This window comes from Archocentrus centrarchus, unplaced genomic scaffold (genome assembly GCF_007364275.1).
Source record: "Archocentrus centrarchus isolate MPI-CPG fArcCen1 unplaced genomic scaffold, fArcCen1 scaffold_27_ctg1, whole genome shotgun sequence".
Taxonomy (NCBI): Eukaryota; Metazoa; Chordata; class Actinopteri; order Cichliformes; family Cichlidae; genus Archocentrus; species Archocentrus centrarchus.
The window spans coordinates 1,690,325-1,708,732 of NW_022060257.1; the positions used below are offsets into that span (position 1 = coordinate 1,690,325).

Here is an 18,408-nt window from a genome sequence, read left to right on the forward strand (position 1 = left end):
CTCCCTCAGGGATCATCCACTCTGGATAAATGACCAATGTCATTTTAGTCCTCAACACCTTTGTGATCTGTGATGCACTGATGATACTGACTCCAACTGAAGGAGAAACTAGAGGTTCTGTAGAAAATACATCATATCTATTGCTTCCATGTGATTCTAAAAATCTGACACTGGTTTAACATGTGCATTTCTAGTAAAACTGAAGAATGCGTTAAGGTATGATACTACTGTTAACAGTGCTAATTAGGATGGCACAGACTGCATTTGTCAACCAAATTAGATCTTTAAAATAAGTCTGGCTGATTGCTGATGTTTTTATTGTGATTTATTCCCCCTTTGCCAGCAAAACAAAAACCTAAAAAAAAAAAAAAAAGCAGACAACTCAGTTTATGAATTCTTTCAGCTCTTTCACTCAGACATACAAATTTACAAAACGGGATCACCAACCACTAACTATTAAGACATCAGTCATGCACCTTGTTCTGTGACAACTATATCGACAAGGCACGGGTAGTCATTCAATACCAGAAGAGTACAACAATGTTAGCTCAATCCTCAGGCACACCCAATAACTTGGCTGTGCCACTGTCCTCCACAACAGCCACACACCATTACAGAACAGCTAAAGGCAGCTAGTTTTTAACCATTGCAGCTGAACTCTTTACACATCCAGATTTCTTGGAAAGACACTGCATCACGATGAAGCATTACCCTGAGTGCAGAGTTACCTTGAGGGGTTAAATAAATCCTTAACTAATTAAGGAAGCCTTTAATTCCTAAGAAATCAGGACTATTTTCTATGTCACTAAAAAGAAAACGGTAACTGGATACAAGCCTGACCAAGCGATCACACTGTGAGTAACATAATGAACGGACAGATGAGCAAGCAATAAAATGCTGCCATGTATTCTGGTCTCTGAGCACTTTCTGGTCCAAGGTCAGGGAAATATTCTGCTTTGCCCCTACAAATTTATCACTATTTCAACCTGGAAAGAATAAGTGTAATGGAGAGCAGAGACATCAATGTATAAGGGTGTGACATTGTCCTCATTTGCATGACTTGAAATATATTTCTTAAGAATACACTGGTGGCTGTCACAGCAGAGTTCACCTTTAGACGTGGTCTTACTTTTTAGCATTTGTAAAAAAAAATTTCACCTCACTTTTCATGCCTTCTCAAGTCTAAATCAGAGCAACTAATCAGCCAAGCTCCTTACAGTGTTAAGGCAGCTACAGAAATATTTAAGTGTGTATGGACCAGAGGCTGCAGCATCGGAGAGCATCAAGAATAAACCTCTGGACTGTGGAAAAACTAGTTGACGCTGCTAAAGCTGTGTACCATTCAGTTCCATCTCTGAGGAGTAGAAAACACTCACTATATGTAGCAGCAAGACAACAAACCACTTAAAACTATTTAAGACTATCTTACAAAGTACTGTGGATGGGCAGTCCTGTGGTGTAGAGGCTGATGGCACTCTGCTCAAATGAGTGAAGGAATCGGCCTCAGAGTTCCTTCAGTGTAGGAGCTGTAAGGTGTATGCCTCAGCACGGAAACATGGTTTAATAACTGTAATAGCAATGAGCTGTCTATTGAGCCTATCTCTGTACATAACCCTAACAACAGTTTGGTAATGTCCTCTGATGACCTGACAGATGTTTCACTTTGGAAAACATATTTTGGTTTGGAAATGAATAATATCCACTGCTAAACTATTTAGTCCCTGTATTCAGTGGCCTTAGAAACTTAGAGCATTAACGATGTCACAGTGGTGCCAGGTAAATGACACAAGAGTTAGACCATGTTTTAGGACTTGAAACAGTTTTTTTTTTTGTTGTTTTCTTTTTTTTTTTGGGGGGGGGGGGGGGGGGGGGGCTGCTTTTACTACAAGTTTGTTTGGATCAGCAGATTCTTAAGACTAAACACAGGATTTGAGGAATTAAATACCTTTCAAACCTCAAACAGTAGTATACTACTAGACATGTTTTAATGTGGAGATGCAGCCAATTCTGCCAGGCCCTTTTTCCCCAGTTCAACACAGCATCAATGGAAACTTGATCCTCAGGTGAATTTAGTGATTTCAAAGGTCCTACTTGAGGAACATCTACCCTAAAAAGATATTTATGTTTTGTTTTCCATTAGTGGAAGAAAATCTCCACATTCAGGCCTTACTGATATGCTTTATGTACAGGGAAAGACCATTACAGTTTCAATGAGGCAACTAGTATTTTTACTAAACTTCTTTGCACAGTTCAGCATCTCAAATTGCCAGTTCCTTTTCTGGGATTTTTAAAGTATGAGTTTTATTTCACTTTCTCCTCACAGACATTGTCATTGTGGTGTGGAAATATGTGTAGAAGCAGTAAATACTGAGGTCCACCCTGGGGGAAAATGTCCAGTCCTTTACAAAGCATACCAAGACAGGTCTATTTGTTTTCAAATCACAGACTTTACATCTCAGGTCTCCAATCCATTTATGCTGCATCACAGTGAAAGGGGCACATGACTGCTGAGCATGATGTATGTAAGCAGTTCATGTGACCTGAACCAGTAGCTCCAGATCTATGGCTGATTTAAGTTTTTGGCTATGATTACAGTGCTCCTCAAAGGTCTGAATTAGACTCTTTTTGCAATGTATGTGCAAACCATGTGAGTTTTACGGTTTCTTTAGAACAACTGAGCAAACCCCAAAGCAGGTCTGAGAGTCAAAAACAAGTCAAGATGTTGATGGACATTCTCAGCTGGCCAGATGAGACATTTTAACATACGTCTACAAAAAGAAGGCCTTTCTTTCACCTGATGGGCGTGTGCGCATCATTTGTTAAAAAGATGATTCACTGTCAGACTAAGATAACTTCTACAGTTTTTTTTTTGTTTTTTTTTTTACTGAGTTTTGCTGCTGAGAGCTGCAGCTCCACAGCTCTGCAGTGGTGGAGAACAGCCAGGTGTGGCCTCTCTGAAGCATCGGAATGCTGCGGTCTTGGACGATGACGGCCTCTCTGCTGGGTGCTGCGGAGAGCTTAGAGGGGCACGAGCCTGGTGGTGTGGAACAGGAGGGGGTTCAGGTCCTCGGCATGGACGGCCCGATGGAGCGACGGCTCAGAGCGACTCCGCTCAATTTTCGGCATCAAGTCTTGAACCTGCTCAATGGCTACCAGAATCTGAGGAAGGACATAAATGTTAGGACAACTAAAGATGAATCATTACACTGGATTTGCAGTCACCTGGTTTAAAGGATAGTCTGAAGCCCCTTGAGGTGACTGTTGTTGTGAATTGGCACTATATAAATAAAACTCAACTGAATTTACAGATAAATTAGGATGTTTAAACTGCAATGAACGCTAAAATATTGCAACTGGTAGCATACAAAAATAAGTTGTCACAGCACAATGACAAATATATTTGTACAGAACACTGATTTGCATTTACAGAACTTCTATTAAGGCTTCCTGTGGAAGATTCCCCACTGGTGGCCTACAGTGTTGTTCTATCTTGTTTTATAACAAAAATCTTTATGTTCTCCATCAAGTATTCCAAACTAAAATTCTTCCAAAACAAATTCTCTTCTTGAGACTGATATGCTCGCAGGGAGGTTTAAAACTGGACACTTAAAACTCAAAGAAATCTAAGGGTGAGAACAATTTAGATCTCTCCCCCTTCTCCTCAGTGCTGAGCTAATTGATACACTTATAATTTAAGTTTATATGTATCACTTGCTACTGGAAATATTCCAAAAATCTGGAAGGCTGCATAGATGCTCCCACTCTTAAAAAAAAAAAAAAAAAAAAAAAGTGGTGACCTTATAAATTTAAATTGTTACCATCCCATCTCAAAATTGTCTTCTCTTGCAAAAATCTTAAGAGGGCTTTATAAATACTCAAAATAATCTATCTGCATTCAAACATCATTTAACAGCCAGAGCAGTCAGAATTTACATCGTGTCACAGCTTAAGAGCTGCAGTCTGTGTACGCAGCCCTTGACAATCATTGGTATTGTGCAGCACTCTTTGTTGACCTATTAAAAGCATTCAATTCAGTAGATCACGGCATCTTAGTCAAGAAAATTAATCCCAAACAATTTAGATGAGTCCTTTAAATGGTTTCATTATTATCTTTTGGATAGAACTCAGACATCTATTCTTGGACCTCTTATTTACCCTGTTTACAAGCAATATAATCTCTGCGACCCAAAACGGTAAGGTACATTTATGCATTTGAAAGTGTTGATTATTATGAATACTTGGACTGTGGCTGGATGCCAAACTCTCTTTGAAAGACCCATGTAGAACACCTATTAAGAAAATTACACACACAAAAAGGATTCGTGTGTAGAAACAAATCCTGTTTCTCATTCACTAGTTGTAGGATCACTACACAATCCACTATTTTGTCTGTGCTGGATTATGGTGATATTGTTTATACATCCACTTTGAATTCTTGAATCAAAACACTTGATTCTGTGCATCAGTGTTGCAATTCTTTTCACACTCACCACTGTATTTTATATGAAAAAGCGGGAATGCCCTCCCTAGCTCAGAGAAGACAGCAGTACCGTGTGATGTCTATTTACAAGGCTCTATAAAGACTGCCTGCTTATCTCTGCTCTTGGATTACATTTAAACAAAGCCCTCACAATGTCAGGTCACAGGACATTTTAACATTAGCTGTACCTCTTATTCCCACTGAACTTAGAAAGTGGATTTAAATTCTTGGCTGCCTATGAATGGAACAAGTTCCTGAAAAAACAAAGCAAAACAAGACACGGAGACCCTGAAGTCCTGTGGACATTCATAGTTCCGGTAAGATGATAGAAAACCCTAAAGCATGCAAAAAACAATAAGCAGCACAGTTATGATAGTAAAGACAACTGTTTTTCTTTCTTTTTTTTTTTTTAAATACCAGGAGGTATTATCATCATCATAAGAAGCATAAGCAATAATCAGTAGGACACAAAAAGAATACCGATTTTTTTTTCAGTGATTGAGAATATTATATTAGAATCGGTACATTCATACCACATTCCACTGAATGATTTTCCTGTTATTTTTGGACGTGCTGAGTGCATCATGCGGAGCATACAGTGCACGACAATGACTTGACATTAGTCGTTTAGACCTCTGGTCCACAAGACTTAAAAAAAAAAAAAAAAGAGACAACCTGGCAGGCGCTACGCTCCCCTGCTGGTTCCAATGTTCCTTCAGTTTTTGATAATGTTGCAGAACACTTGTGATAGTGATTAACTAACCTGTGGATAACACTAACCTGTGGAAAAAGGGGCCTCTCTTCACGTTTAAACTTCAGGCAGTCAACGATGAGCCTCTTCATTGCTTTGGGTGAGGTACTATACAGCTTACTGAGGTCCGGAGACAAGTAACCACGTCCAACCATGAAGATTATCTGACAAAGAAGAAGAGGGGGAGACAGCGTAATCAACACTGAGCTGCAGAAAGAACTTAATGAACTGCCACCACAATTCACAAAGTCTGAAAACATCTTAAGAAACCAGGTTGTCAGGGTTGTTTGAAGTTTAGTTTTTGAATATATAGTTTTTAATTAATGTCAACTTACTTTAATTGTAGTATTTATTCACTCAGTTCACAACCTATCTGATGAGGCTTTGTTACATGTTTTTTGTGATCGGGATGCCAACATGAATGTAAATCAACTACCTTTACAAAGTGTTGTGTTTGTCTGTAATACTTTAACTGACAAACACTATCCACATTTTCAAACAAAAACTAAACAAACATTCTTTGAAAGCTAAAAACTTAAGTAATTTTAAAAGAAAAACAAAAATACTAGATTATAATAACTAGCAAAAACCCACCCTACAGGCAGTTCTGGCAGGCCTGCAGCTCTTTTTCACATTCTTCATTCCTTATTTAGTTGTGAGTCAAACAAAATTTTGATGCTGACACAAATTTGGGTGATGTTGCATATAGGCAATGGAGAACAGCAGTAGGATGATGAAATTAACACAATATCCAAATAATTTGGATTAACAATGAATCTTTTTTTTTAAATATATAGATGCTAATAAATGCTGTACATGAGATGATGTTCATGCAAAAGTTTCGTTCAGTCTGGCACACCGATTAATGAGGAGATAGGGTACATACGGATATATGAATAAACCGCTACAATTATAATAAAATTCTGGTCTCCAGTCCCATTTCATTTCAGTACATTTTAATTTTCTGAATCCTAGTTTGCATTGTTATTAATTTTTTTCACCCCTTGTTTTAGTTAACCTGAAAAACCTTGGTTGCCATACTGTTTTGTGTGACATGTAATTTTATTGGATCTCTCTACCTACAGTACATCAGTTTATCTACTGACAGTTTCTACATGTATCAGTTTATTGGACCTGTAACCCATATGTTATTCTGTACTATGGGTATTTGATGTTAATGGTGATTGACAGCCAGCTTTTCCTCATGGTTGGAAAGTCAAGTACGCTCATCCTGTCTGTTAGAATCTTAAAGATTCATCAGATACTTTAGACTGAGTCAGTGTTGTGTTAACATAAACAAGAATAATTGGGTAATGGAACCTGGTCTCTGTTGTTGATATTGGAGTAAGGCAGGGTTCCTGACATCAGCTCAAACAGAACTACTCCGTAGCCATATACGTCTGACTGGAACGTGTATGGGTTGCTGTCCTGCATTCGGATCACCTCAGGAGCCTGAGGAGGAACAACATTTAAAGGGAAAAAAAAAAAAAGTAATTTCATAAAAACAACACAAAACAAAAAAAAAGGTACTGAAACACTTTCACTAATTTACTACAACTAATTTTTTTTTTAATTTACCTACACAAATTTAGCCATTTGTAAGGATGTTCATGCAAACAATGTTTTAATAGAAGGTGCATGGAAAACTACTAGAGTCCCATTATAGAGTGACAGACAGTTAAATTTCAATATTATTCTGAGTCACAGTCCAGACATGATGTGATGTCATTTATGGTACATCAACACTAACCACTTGCCAAGAAAAGTACATAGCTCCAAGCAAAGGCGAGTACTTTCAATAAAATAATTAAACCTGTTAAGACTAGCAACAATGTATGACTACACTGTTTTCCAGAGAAAATAACTTACCCCTTTAAGATTAATTATCATCCCCATCATAAGTACACAGGTTGTAAAGGACAAAATTGAAATGCCTCTGTAATGATATGCATCAGCAGTTTGTTTTGCAATCCATCTTATGTCCATCACCTGGTGGATGGTTTTACTTTGTTTTCCACTTAAAATTATAAAACCATGTGTTTACCAAAACTCTTTTGTAAAGAAAACAAACAAACAAAAAAAACTAACAATGTACCACTGCAAAAAAAAAAAAAAGCAGAAGAAAAAGCCTCAAAATGTTATACCGGTATTGGTGGTACTTTCCTTAAAACTCCAGTATATATGCAAATCATACACACAAAAACCTATTTAAAGTCATTTGATATTAAGCCTTACTAAGGTACATTCTACTGACAAGAGTTTGCTTAACAATGATGAACATAAATCACTGTAGTTATCCCAAGCAACCAAACAATTTTGTTCAGACTTGTTTCTGTTACTCATAACATTTTGTACGACTTCAGAAACAGGTTAAAAAATATTTAGCATAAGATCAAAGCGAGAGGAAACACTACACGACTGCTGAATTCAGAACTGAAGTCATCGTGTACAGTTTTAGATCTTACCATCCAGAGAATGGATCCGCTGGGTTGTTCTACCTGTTGAGAGCCAGTCCATCGAGACTTCACTGTGGCCAAGCCAAAGTCACCAATTTTAACAGTCCAGCCCTCATGGAGAAAAATGTCTGGCAGCAAGTCTCAGAAAATACAACACAGTTGGTGGACATTTTCATAGTATCCGTTACCACATAAACATTTCGTAAGAAAGAAGTTCTGAGAACTGAGAACGACAGAGAGGAAACTATCCAAAGAAAATAATGGGAAACAAAGAAATTGTCCAGATGACAGTGTGGATTGAGTCAACAAAATTTCAAATTCCACACTCAAATGTTTATTGATAAGAGCAGTGATGGTGCCTGTCCTGCTGTAATATTTTAGACTGGCCTCTTCATGACAACAAGGAAATTTGTCTTCAAGGTGAAAATCAACATAGTGTTTGTTTCTCTTCATGTGCTAGTGTACAGACACATTACAGTTTTAATACTTTGGCTGCTCTGTACATCACTGTCTATTAAAAGGCAATGCTTCTTGTGTGTGGTTAAACCTTTAATAACAGCAGAGCATGAAACTCAAATTAGCCTGTGTGTTTACTGGTTAAAGGTAAAGCTCTGAAACTTACAATGACTTCTTTTACACACACACACACACACACACACACACACACACACACAGAAGGATACTGTTTGATTTCAGATCTCGATGAATTATGTTCTTTGCATGAAGATAACTGAAAGAGAGGGACAATAAAGAAAAAGAACTGTCTGAATACAATTTAAAAACTTGCACACTAAATTGATGGGCGCCAAACATTTGTATCTCTACATTCTACCATTCATACAGGATGCACTTATTGCACACAATGACTTGATGTCTAGTACATAAGCCTGACTAAGTGCTAATAGTGAACTGGAATTTTGCAGCAGATCTTACTCCATGCCCTGTGCAGTCTGTCTGGCCACATCAATGCGACGCATAGTGTCAAACTTGGTCTCTAAGACATGCAGATGGCGATACAGGCTGCTGCCTTCACACCACTGTGTGATGATGGCAAAGTTAGGCTTAGTCATGAAGCCCATGAACAGCAGGATGTTGACGTGGCGGGTCTTCCTGCAGAGAACAGAAATGGTGAAACTTACAAATTCCATTACCTCATCTGCAGCCAAATAAAAGGTCAGTCACCATATTGTTGAGCTTAAGTGCGATGACAATGTAAAATTGTTTCAGTAAAACCAGTGTCTGTAGAGTGTTGTGTTACAACAACAACAATAGTTGTGAGAAGCTTAAGTCATGTAAATCACTGCTCACCGTAAGACCTGCATTTCATTTTTAAAGGCCTGTAACTGCTCAGGCGTTGGCTCTTTGACTTTGAGGATCTTGATTGCCACGTCTCCATGCCACTTTCCCTTGTAGACAGTTCCAAAGGAGCCAGAACCTATTCTCTTTTGGATGTTGACTTCTCGAGAGTGGACCTCCCAGTAGTAACTTGAATCTCTGTTGCCTCCTCGGTGCTAAAACAACACAATGACTGAATGTGTTGAACTGCTAGCTCACCGTAAGTAAATCTCTTTTTCCTTATGGTTGTCCAGGCACACTCTACATTTCTCATGTCTGAAGTGACCAATGAATAATGTTAAAGACAACCTACCACTTTCTTTTTGTCGTCAGATGAGGAAGGCTTGCGCTCCCTGTGTTCCGAAGGGGACTTTGGTGGTCTCTTCCCTGGAGAGCCAAAAGAAGAGGGTGGGCTGGTGGAGGGCTTAGGTGAGGGTTCAGGACCTACAGAAACAAGAGACAGCACAAAACAGATGCCATGCACAGAATAACAAAACATATTCTAAAACAGATGAGAGAAAAATGGAAAACATACCTATTGTGTTGTTGAACTTTACTACTTCCTAAGGGGAGAGATGCAGCAGTGTTACTTTGATGACTACACATCTGTAAATATAGTGGAGGTAACAGAATCCTCTTAAAGCAAAGACAAACCAACAGCCAACACTGACCTCTATGATGCTGGCAGCAGTAGGGTCCACTGTGCTGACCATATGAACATTGGGAGTGGAGGTGGAGCGATGCCTCTGTAGAGACTGACCATCTCCGCCCGACATGGGGAAGTGAAAGGTTGAGGATGGGGACGGGGAAAGGTGGCCCATTCTGAGCAAAAAAGGGAAGACGGTCAGAATTTATGTGATTTTCACAGATTAAGGTCTTTTTGATTTGAATGTCATTTGTTTAGTATGGGAGCTTACCCAGAAGGCTCTGGGGTTAAGGCTGGGTTGCTCTGGGTGGGGGAATTTTCTGGCAATATTATCTGTGGGTATCCATCTGGGCAGGGACTGGGATCACAGCTAGATATAAGAGAGCGGGAAAACAATGAAACATTATCAAAGCGGCTTCACCCTGATAAGGCTCCAATTAGGTGCAACCTTAGCTTTGGCTTTTTTTTTTTCTTAAACTAGGGAAGAACCACAACCAATAACATGAAACAGCACACACTATGCTGCAGGTGCAACTTTTTTCCCTTCGGTACAAATGCATATTTTTTACCATTTTTTCTTTTTGTCTAAACACTAGACTTCAGAATCTGAACTATCAACTCTGCACAGCACAAAAAGGTGAGCTGTGTAAAGTCCACCTTTCCTTGAAACTTTTCAGAACTGTTCAAAGATTTAGGAACTTTAGGAATTTTAGGTGTTTCGATTCTTATGCATCATTTTTCCAAATGCAGTCTTTACTGAGAGACATAAAGGACTATTTTCAGCAAACCACAATGAGGAGGAGCAACAGATGTTATGGCCCTGCGGCTCATATTCACAAAGCTTACTAGTAGTAAGAAGAGCTCCTAGTTACAAAATTCTAGGAAATTCTAAGAATGATTATGTCTTCTGAGAATTTTTCTTTAAAGTTAAAACTAAATCCAGATAGTTATTTACAAAACATCTCAGTCATTAGAGGAGTGACTAAAGTAGAAGATTATTAAGAAAAGGACTATTAAGAGGCCTAAGAGGTTCTTAAAGGTACAGTGTGTAAAATGTCACAGGACACTGTAGGACAAACATGTTTTTGTCAGCCAAGAGAGCTCAAAAACGTACAATTTAGAGTGTATCTCAGCATGTTCCTACTACTGTCTGTGTACACACTATATTTTAGATGAAGAGGAGAGAGACATAATGAGAAAGATGATGAGAATATACATGTACAAATGTTAAATAGTCATATATAATTTAAAGATCAAAAGTAACTCTTCAAATTAAAAGTAACTTTTTAAAGTGTACTTATATGGCTGTACTCTACTCGAATACATAAAACCCGACTAGGCGGAACACCGATGTCCATCTCGACCAGTGTATTCAACATGGCAATTTCCACAAAATGGTACCCGCTCCTATGTATTTTTGATGGATTAATTCTAAGTTTGAAAATGCACGAGCTTGTTGGAAGACATAATTGCACACTAATCAACGTACATTTATGAGTATTTTTCCCCCTGTTAAATAACCTCAAGAAAATGACTGACTGTACCTTTAAGAAGACAAAAAATGGGAGAAAGCTGTTAAGACATTTTTCATAAGTGAGGAAACAGAATATTCATAGGTTGCATAATCCAGTTAATTCATTTATTTTAGTTCAAGAGGATGAAATGCATGAGAGCCAATAAAAACAAAGTGAACGGGCAAAGCTGTCATATTGGTAAGTTGTTTTAAGTTGCCAGTAGCACTGGTTTTCTCTGAGCAGCAGAGAGCCCCCCCTCTACAGTCTATACAGAGGCTGATGGAGACAGGTGAAGACAAGCTGACAGTGGAGACAGCTGACTTGTTGAACTACTCGAACAGTCAGACATTTAATCACACTACATAGCTAAAGAGATGATCACAACACTAAGATAATTGGCACCCAGGAAAACACAACAGTGATTTATCGTGTAAACAATTAGAGCACTTTCTCATACAGTAACACAGCTAATTTGATTTTTCACCTAAGGAATGTACAAAAAGGACATTTACAGACAGTGATCGCGGAGTATTGTTAGTGTAACTGTTAGAAGCAAAACCATTTCTCCTGTTAATGTCAAATAAATTCTGAACTGACTAGTGTGGTAAATAAATGCAAACAATAAGTATGAGAATGGGCTACTGTGCAGGTAGGTCTGTGGTTTTAAACATTCTGCAGACAAAAGTATGGCTTGTAATTTATGAAACTAGTACTGCTAAGTGACTTTTTTAATCAACTAATCACATATTTGAAAGAATCCACCATACTTAGTAGGGTCAACCACAGCTCCTCAGTGAAGAAGAAGTTGTTGTCCCTTCATTGCTCAGAGCTGCTCTGAGAAGTTTACCAAATCAGACTCCTTGGTTGTATTTTAGGAATCATTAGGAGGCCTTTCAGAGGATTTTCAGAATGTTTGTAAGTATGGACTAAGACTCTGCCATATTTATATATCATCTGCACCAATACCGGTACAAATTTTTATGTTATAAAAGTGCCATATCATGATATCAATGACATAGATACCACATATATACATTTCCTAGCACAAACGAGACAAGCCCAGACACATCTGACAGCGGGAGCCACGTGTCAGCCTTTGATGACAATTTTTGCTGCTGCTAATACTTTGACAGACTCACACTGTAAATTAGATAGTTTGATACAGACAGAAGCTCATTGGAAAAGAAGGATGGAAACTTTATTTTGTTGGCACTGATAAATACTGCTGCCTGCAAGCACCAATAAATTGTTCAGTATTTTCCCCCCATATCGTCAGAAAATATAATTGCAAATATCACCCATCTCTAGTATGAGCCCAGAAGTCAACATCATGGTGTCAAGTCTGGAAGATGCAGTCTAAACCCACAGAACTGTAGAGAGCTCTCCAACATACTCTGCTGTTCAAAAGGCAAACGCTTTTTATTTACATTGCTCACACTGAGTCTAACTAAACCTCTGAACACAACTGCATGACAGGAAAGTAAATGTTCAATAAAACCTAAAAAATAAAAAACAAGCAAACAAACACTTTGCCAACTCACCGCTCTCTTATTGTATCCATGTCCACACACACCGTAGGGACCTTGCTACTGCAGTGCTGGTGAAACTTGTAGCCACATGTCTGACATCTGAAGCCGTTAAAAAGGAACTTGTGGCAAAAATCACAGTAAGCCAGCTTGAAGAAGGTTTTACGTACCTGCACAGATAAAGAGTTCATGAAATTCACTTCTGCAGCAACATTCAAGGATAAAACAGCAACAATTCAAATACAAGGATTTTTTTTCCTTCCCAGGTTCCTCACATGCCAACAATCTGTGAATATTAAGCATTTCATATCAGCTGTGAACATCTTACATACAGGTACGTGTGTTTGCCAGCTACTTACAAAGTTGTGCATGGTGAGGGGGATATCATCCAGGACCTCGACTAAAAGCTCCTCTCCAATTAGAGGAGTTATATCTGTGTCCCATTCTGTCAGTCTCTTTCGACTGGAGAGAAAAATATCAACATTTAAAATGACAAAAACAAAAAAACAAAAAACCCAAACTCTTTGTACATACCATTAATGTTAAAATGCAATCACTTCTAGGTTTACAAAGGCTGAATTTACAATACTTCATGATAATTTTTTTTAATTCTGAACTTGCATTTCATGTAGTGAAATGCAGTTCAAAATATGATATGTAGGGACTCAGAGACTGTAGCCAGCTTATCCAGATGATTCATGGCACCTCATTTGCAGACACGTTACTTGTTCAGATATGTCAACAACTGCCCATGGCGTAAGAAAAAGCATACAAGTATGCCCAAGCAGGTCAAAGCTGAATTAGAAATTCTGCCTCTAACTATGTTGAACAGCTTGGGTAAAAAATTTACTGATTTCCTTCATTTCCACCTTTTATTGTGGGATTCTACTAGGACAGCTAAGGTCTGGACAGCAGGTGAGTGGGGCTTTTTTCCTTTGTTTTAATAATGAATGAAATGTTACCCATCTTTACACAGGAAACCCTCTAAGTGAACATGTTGCACTATGTATTAAAAAGGGGAAAAAAAAAAAAAAAAGGTCATTGCTTCATGGGTTAATGCTTGTACATTAGTAGTTTTACCCTTCGGATTAGCTTAAAATTAAACCTTCCATCTCTGTTATATACGTGAGTGTATGTTTGTGTAACATGTGGATACGAGTCTTGTGACAGTTGTTTGCCTCTCAGAGTTTTATGTAGATGACAAGGAACATCATTATCCCTATATGATGTGAGAGGACAACAGATAAAAGTGCAATCTTACCCTCCTAGAAGGCGAAATACAGCACAGCACTCTTGGCTCAGGCCTCTCACTTTGAGAGCTTTATCGAGAATATCATGCACAGTCTGTCCTTGGCGGACATTCACCTGAGAACGGAAAGCCACATTTACACATGTGTGACTTCAAAATGACATTCATTGGCCAGGTACACAGGTAACACAGAGGCATACTTAAGCAAAATGGCAATATCACACTGCATTAATTTTGACCCTACAATGTATACTTGTTAAAGCAGAAATCAATGGGGCGAGAGCCATCATTTCTCGCTATAGAATCTTTTTATTTCAATAGTCAGTCGAACATCACTGAGTGACCAGCCAAATGTGGTTTAAACAAAAAAATACTTCAAGTTGTGTCATTATTGCATTAATGGCCTTGAGCTGACCAGTACTTTTGCTCATCCCACTGAAAAAGTACTATGCTATTTCATGGTATTTCAAAAATAAAGAGCACCTACCTACATGTTTGCTACAATACCATGTAGAGGCATACACTATAAACCTCAGTTATGTGCTTATGTTAAGACATAATTGGCCGATAGGTTCTTTCATTGTGTGGCTGTTTTGGAGGTAGGGACAACTAACAGATTTGTATGGAAGCTTGTTTGCATGACTGAAAACATTTGTTTTTGCTTTCTATAAACTCAAAATTTTTAGAAATTAAGTTGAAATTTCAAGTTATACATCTCAAAATTTTGCATCAATGTGTCAAAATTGTGAGTTAGCACTGCGAATCACGAAACACTGTTAAAGGGGTAATTTCCTTGTTACCCGGAAGCAGATGAATCCAACGCATGCGCACTCAGAAACGCATGTTGACAGTATCAGTTAGCTAGCAGTGTACAGCAAATGTGAACAAATTGCTGTCAGGTTTTTGACCTTGGAATGCCTTCTAGTGACTAAGAGCTGCATAAAAGGTAAGGAATCAATGTTTTCATGTTGATCTGAAGCCTTCAGCCTCCTGCTTCCGAGTAACAAGGAAATGACGTACCTTCACGAAGCTTCCTGATTGGCAGAACTAATTCGAAATTTCGAGAAAATTACTCAAAGTTTTGAGATACTTAACTTGAAATTTCAAGTTATGATGGCAATTTTTTTTTAAAGAAACAAAAAAGCAAGCTTCCATAGATTTGGCACATCTGGTCATTCATTTTACAAAAAAAAAAAAAAAAAAAAAAAAAAAAAAGGTCTAAAGAGAAAAGGAAAAGCTCAGTTCAGTCTTGTTTGGCAGGATCTGTACAGCTAGTGAAACTCTCCTGACAACACAGAGCATTTAAAAGGTGAATGCTCCAACATGTATCCTATCCTCCTATTTTACAGAGAAAGTTAGAGGACACCATGAGCAGAGTGTCCTCTACACTGCCATCCCTTACACTAAATTTAACACTATGACAGGACTATTCAACAGCTACTCCTCGGCGTATGAAAACTTGACATCTAACAGGAATTGCAAGTCAAACAAAAAAGATGATGGTGGCAGGAGCCATCTGTGAAACCTGATAGCAACTGCCCACTCATTAACACGCTGTGAAAGATGTCAAATTTTGTGCAATTACACTTGGTGGAAGTGGTAGAAGATTTTTTTTCCCCCTACAGAAGTGTTAAATGTCAACCATCTCCTATTAAACAAGGTAATGTTTATATTTATAATCTTTAATATAAGAGACAATTATCTCACCACTGTCCTCTGTTTGTTGGGGAGGTAGACTCGAATGGTTCCCCCACCTCGGGGTGGATCCTCTGGACTGGTCTCCCCTGAGGAGGAGTAGGAGGAGGAGGTGGAGGACATGGTGGGAGGCAGGAGGGAGTTGAGGGAGGGCAGGGGGGAGACAGACACAGCACTTTGACACCAAACTCTCAGGAGAGCTTCATGCACAGTGGAGTCCAGAGGAGTGAGCCCTTTACCTAGAACCTAAAACAACACAAAAAGAATGACATAAGACACAATATAGCTCTTGCGTAAATGTCAGTCCTTTGAAATCAGCTGTAAGAATCCAGTTTAATGCACAGAGCATTTAGATTTAGCTTTTAACTGCTTATATAAAAGTTGATATGATATGATATTACTTAATCTATCAATATTCTTCTTTCAGCTGCTCCCTTTAGGGGTCGCCATAGCAGATCATCTGCCTCCATCTCACCCTATCCCTAGCATCCACCTATGTCACCCCATTCCTCTGCATGTCCTCCTTCACAACACAAATCTCCTCTAAGGTCTTCCTCTTTTTCTTCTGCTTGGCAGCTACATCGTCACCATCCTTTGTACAGTGTATCTACTGTCCCTCCTCTGCACATGTCCAAACCATCTCAGCCTTACCGCTCTCTAACTTTGTCTCCAAACTGCTCAACCAGAGCTGTCCCTCTAATGTACTCGTTTCTATAATCTTGTCCATTCTGGTCGCTAACAATAAAAACCTTAACATCTTTAACTCTGCCATCTACAGCTCAGCTTCCTGTATTTTTGTCTCCAAACCTTACATCATAGCAGGTCTCACTACCACTCTTGCGGCTATCCTATCACAAATCACCTCTGACACTCGCCTCCACCCGCTTCACCCTGACTGCACTTTTTTTCTTCACCTCTTTTGGTTAAAAATCATTACATGCGTAAGAGAGAGTGATCTTTTCTGGCTCGAGTACTGTGAGCAGAGACAGTACAAAACACTACTAAAAAGTAGAAAACTTAGCAGAAGTTACATATTTTGAACTTGAAGAGTTGGCAAAAACAACGTCTGCTTGGTTAAACCAAACACTGAAGACTCGCGAAAGCTCCTTTCACGGCTTTGAATTGCGGGGCTACAGCAGTGTCATATACCGGTTAGCTTGTAACCTAGTGGCACCAACAGAGGTGTTCACAAAGTTGGCTACAAGACCAAGTATTAACTTATTCTAAACGTTTTAACCCAGCATGTGACAGGGAAAGCTCTGAAGTAATGCTGAAACAAACCGCTGACAGACAAAGCTGCACATTTGCTAAATAGTCGAAAGATGCTAGCGCTAGCTCATGTTAGCCCGGTCGCTTAGCATGGGATTTGACTGCCTTGTAAAATGACATTTCGAGTTTGGGGAAGCCATGTTCCTCTTGGAGCGTAAGTTAATCGTCTCCAGCTAACTGGCTGACTGATTTTCAAGGCAATTAGTAGTGAGGAGGTGCGAAGCGATATAATGGAAACATAATGCCTACGACACGAAGTTATCAGAGCTTTTGGAAATTGCTCTTAGCTCAACCTGCTAGCAGACTAGCCTAGCTGAGCTTTAGCATTAGTTGGAACGGGAGAGATTATGCGGCTGCCTCAGTGACTCGCCTACTTTACCGTCAAAACCTTCACCGCTAGTCCCAGCCTGCTAAGGTTAGCAAACTTAGGGGTTTTACCACGGCGTCAGTTCGGTGCCTACTCAGGGTCTCTTTTCAGATATCCACCGAACTATTTCTTTGACGTGCTGAAACGGTCCATAATTTTCTATATAGCGCTTACAGTTACAGTAAAATCTCATTTCGTCACGGTGTTCAGAAGCAGCTGGGATAAATAAAAAGTTAAACTCGTACCTGTAACGGCCATCTTGAATTTTCTCAATCTGAAGGCGAATCTGTCAAGAACTTCAGGGGAAAGCGGAAAAACTCCACAAATGCTCTGTTCTGATTGGTCAACTTCTGCAGGCGCGTTCTGTCATTGGACAGGAGCTGCAATCCAAACGGTGGGAGCTGCTAAGTAACCACACACGTATACTACAGCAGGAGAATATACACCTGGGATTGTTGTTCAGCGTTAAAAGTGTTAAATCTGGTGGTTTTATGGAAAATAACAAATGTTAAATCTTTTTGTAATTATATTTTTGACCATGAGCAAATTTTATACACAATAATTTTTTAAACGTTGCTCCACGTTTTGTATCGTCATATTTTGCCAGTTACTTGAACAACGTTCAATCCTTAACACAAAATTAAAATAAATTCCTTGTGTTATATTTACCCCTTTAAGTTAATTTATTTAATATTACAGTGTTAATTTTAATTAATTAATTACAGTGTTTGTTTTTTCTTTTTTTAGTTGTAGTCATTTTTGTTTTGTCTCCCCAAAGTATGCTGCTTGGGAGTTATTGACTGCTTATAATGTTTGTGTCTGTTTATTATGTGAAGGTAAATCAACATAAGCACACACACAAAACTGCTAGAAGATTGCACAACTGCTTCTGCTGACACAAATAAAAATGCACCGTAAGAGATGTTAATACACTTAATACATATTTGCATACACTTTATTTTGGCAGATACCAATTGGTATTGAAAATAAATTAAATTGGCTGTGGTGAACACCTACTTCTAGAAGAGGAAGGGTTATAGGGTGACATATAAGAGTGGAAGAAAGTGCACACAGGTGGAGTACATCTTAAGCAAAAGGTATGGCCTGAAAAAGATAGGAG

The 18,408-nt window shown here is 38.7% G+C and overlaps 1 protein-coding gene across 1 annotated transcript; it reads right to left on the bottom strand.

Moving 5' to 3' along the window:
• Window positions 1-1,917: 1,917 nt before the first annotated feature.
• Window positions 1,918-17,661, bottom strand: araf (A-Raf proto-oncogene, serine/threonine kinase). Its single transcript, XM_030723755.1, has 16 exons — window positions 17,534-17,661; window positions 15,665-15,898; window positions 13,970-14,073; window positions 13,068-13,170; window positions 12,724-12,878; window positions 9,940-10,038; window positions 9,694-9,844; window positions 9,558-9,585; window positions 9,336-9,466; window positions 8,996-9,198; window positions 8,621-8,797; window positions 8,371-8,417; window positions 7,697-7,815; window positions 6,552-6,683; window positions 5,261-5,395; window positions 1,918-3,159 (listed from the first exon to the last, which is right to left on the bottom strand). Exons 2-16 carry the CDS (start codon window positions 15,773-15,775, stop codon window positions 3,019-3,021), a joined length of 1,836 nt encoding a protein of 611 aa, XP_030579615.1. The 5' UTR covers window positions 15,776-15,898; window positions 17,534-17,661; the 3' UTR covers window positions 1,918-3,018.
• Between the last annotated feature and the right edge of the window lie 747 nt (window positions 17,662-18,408).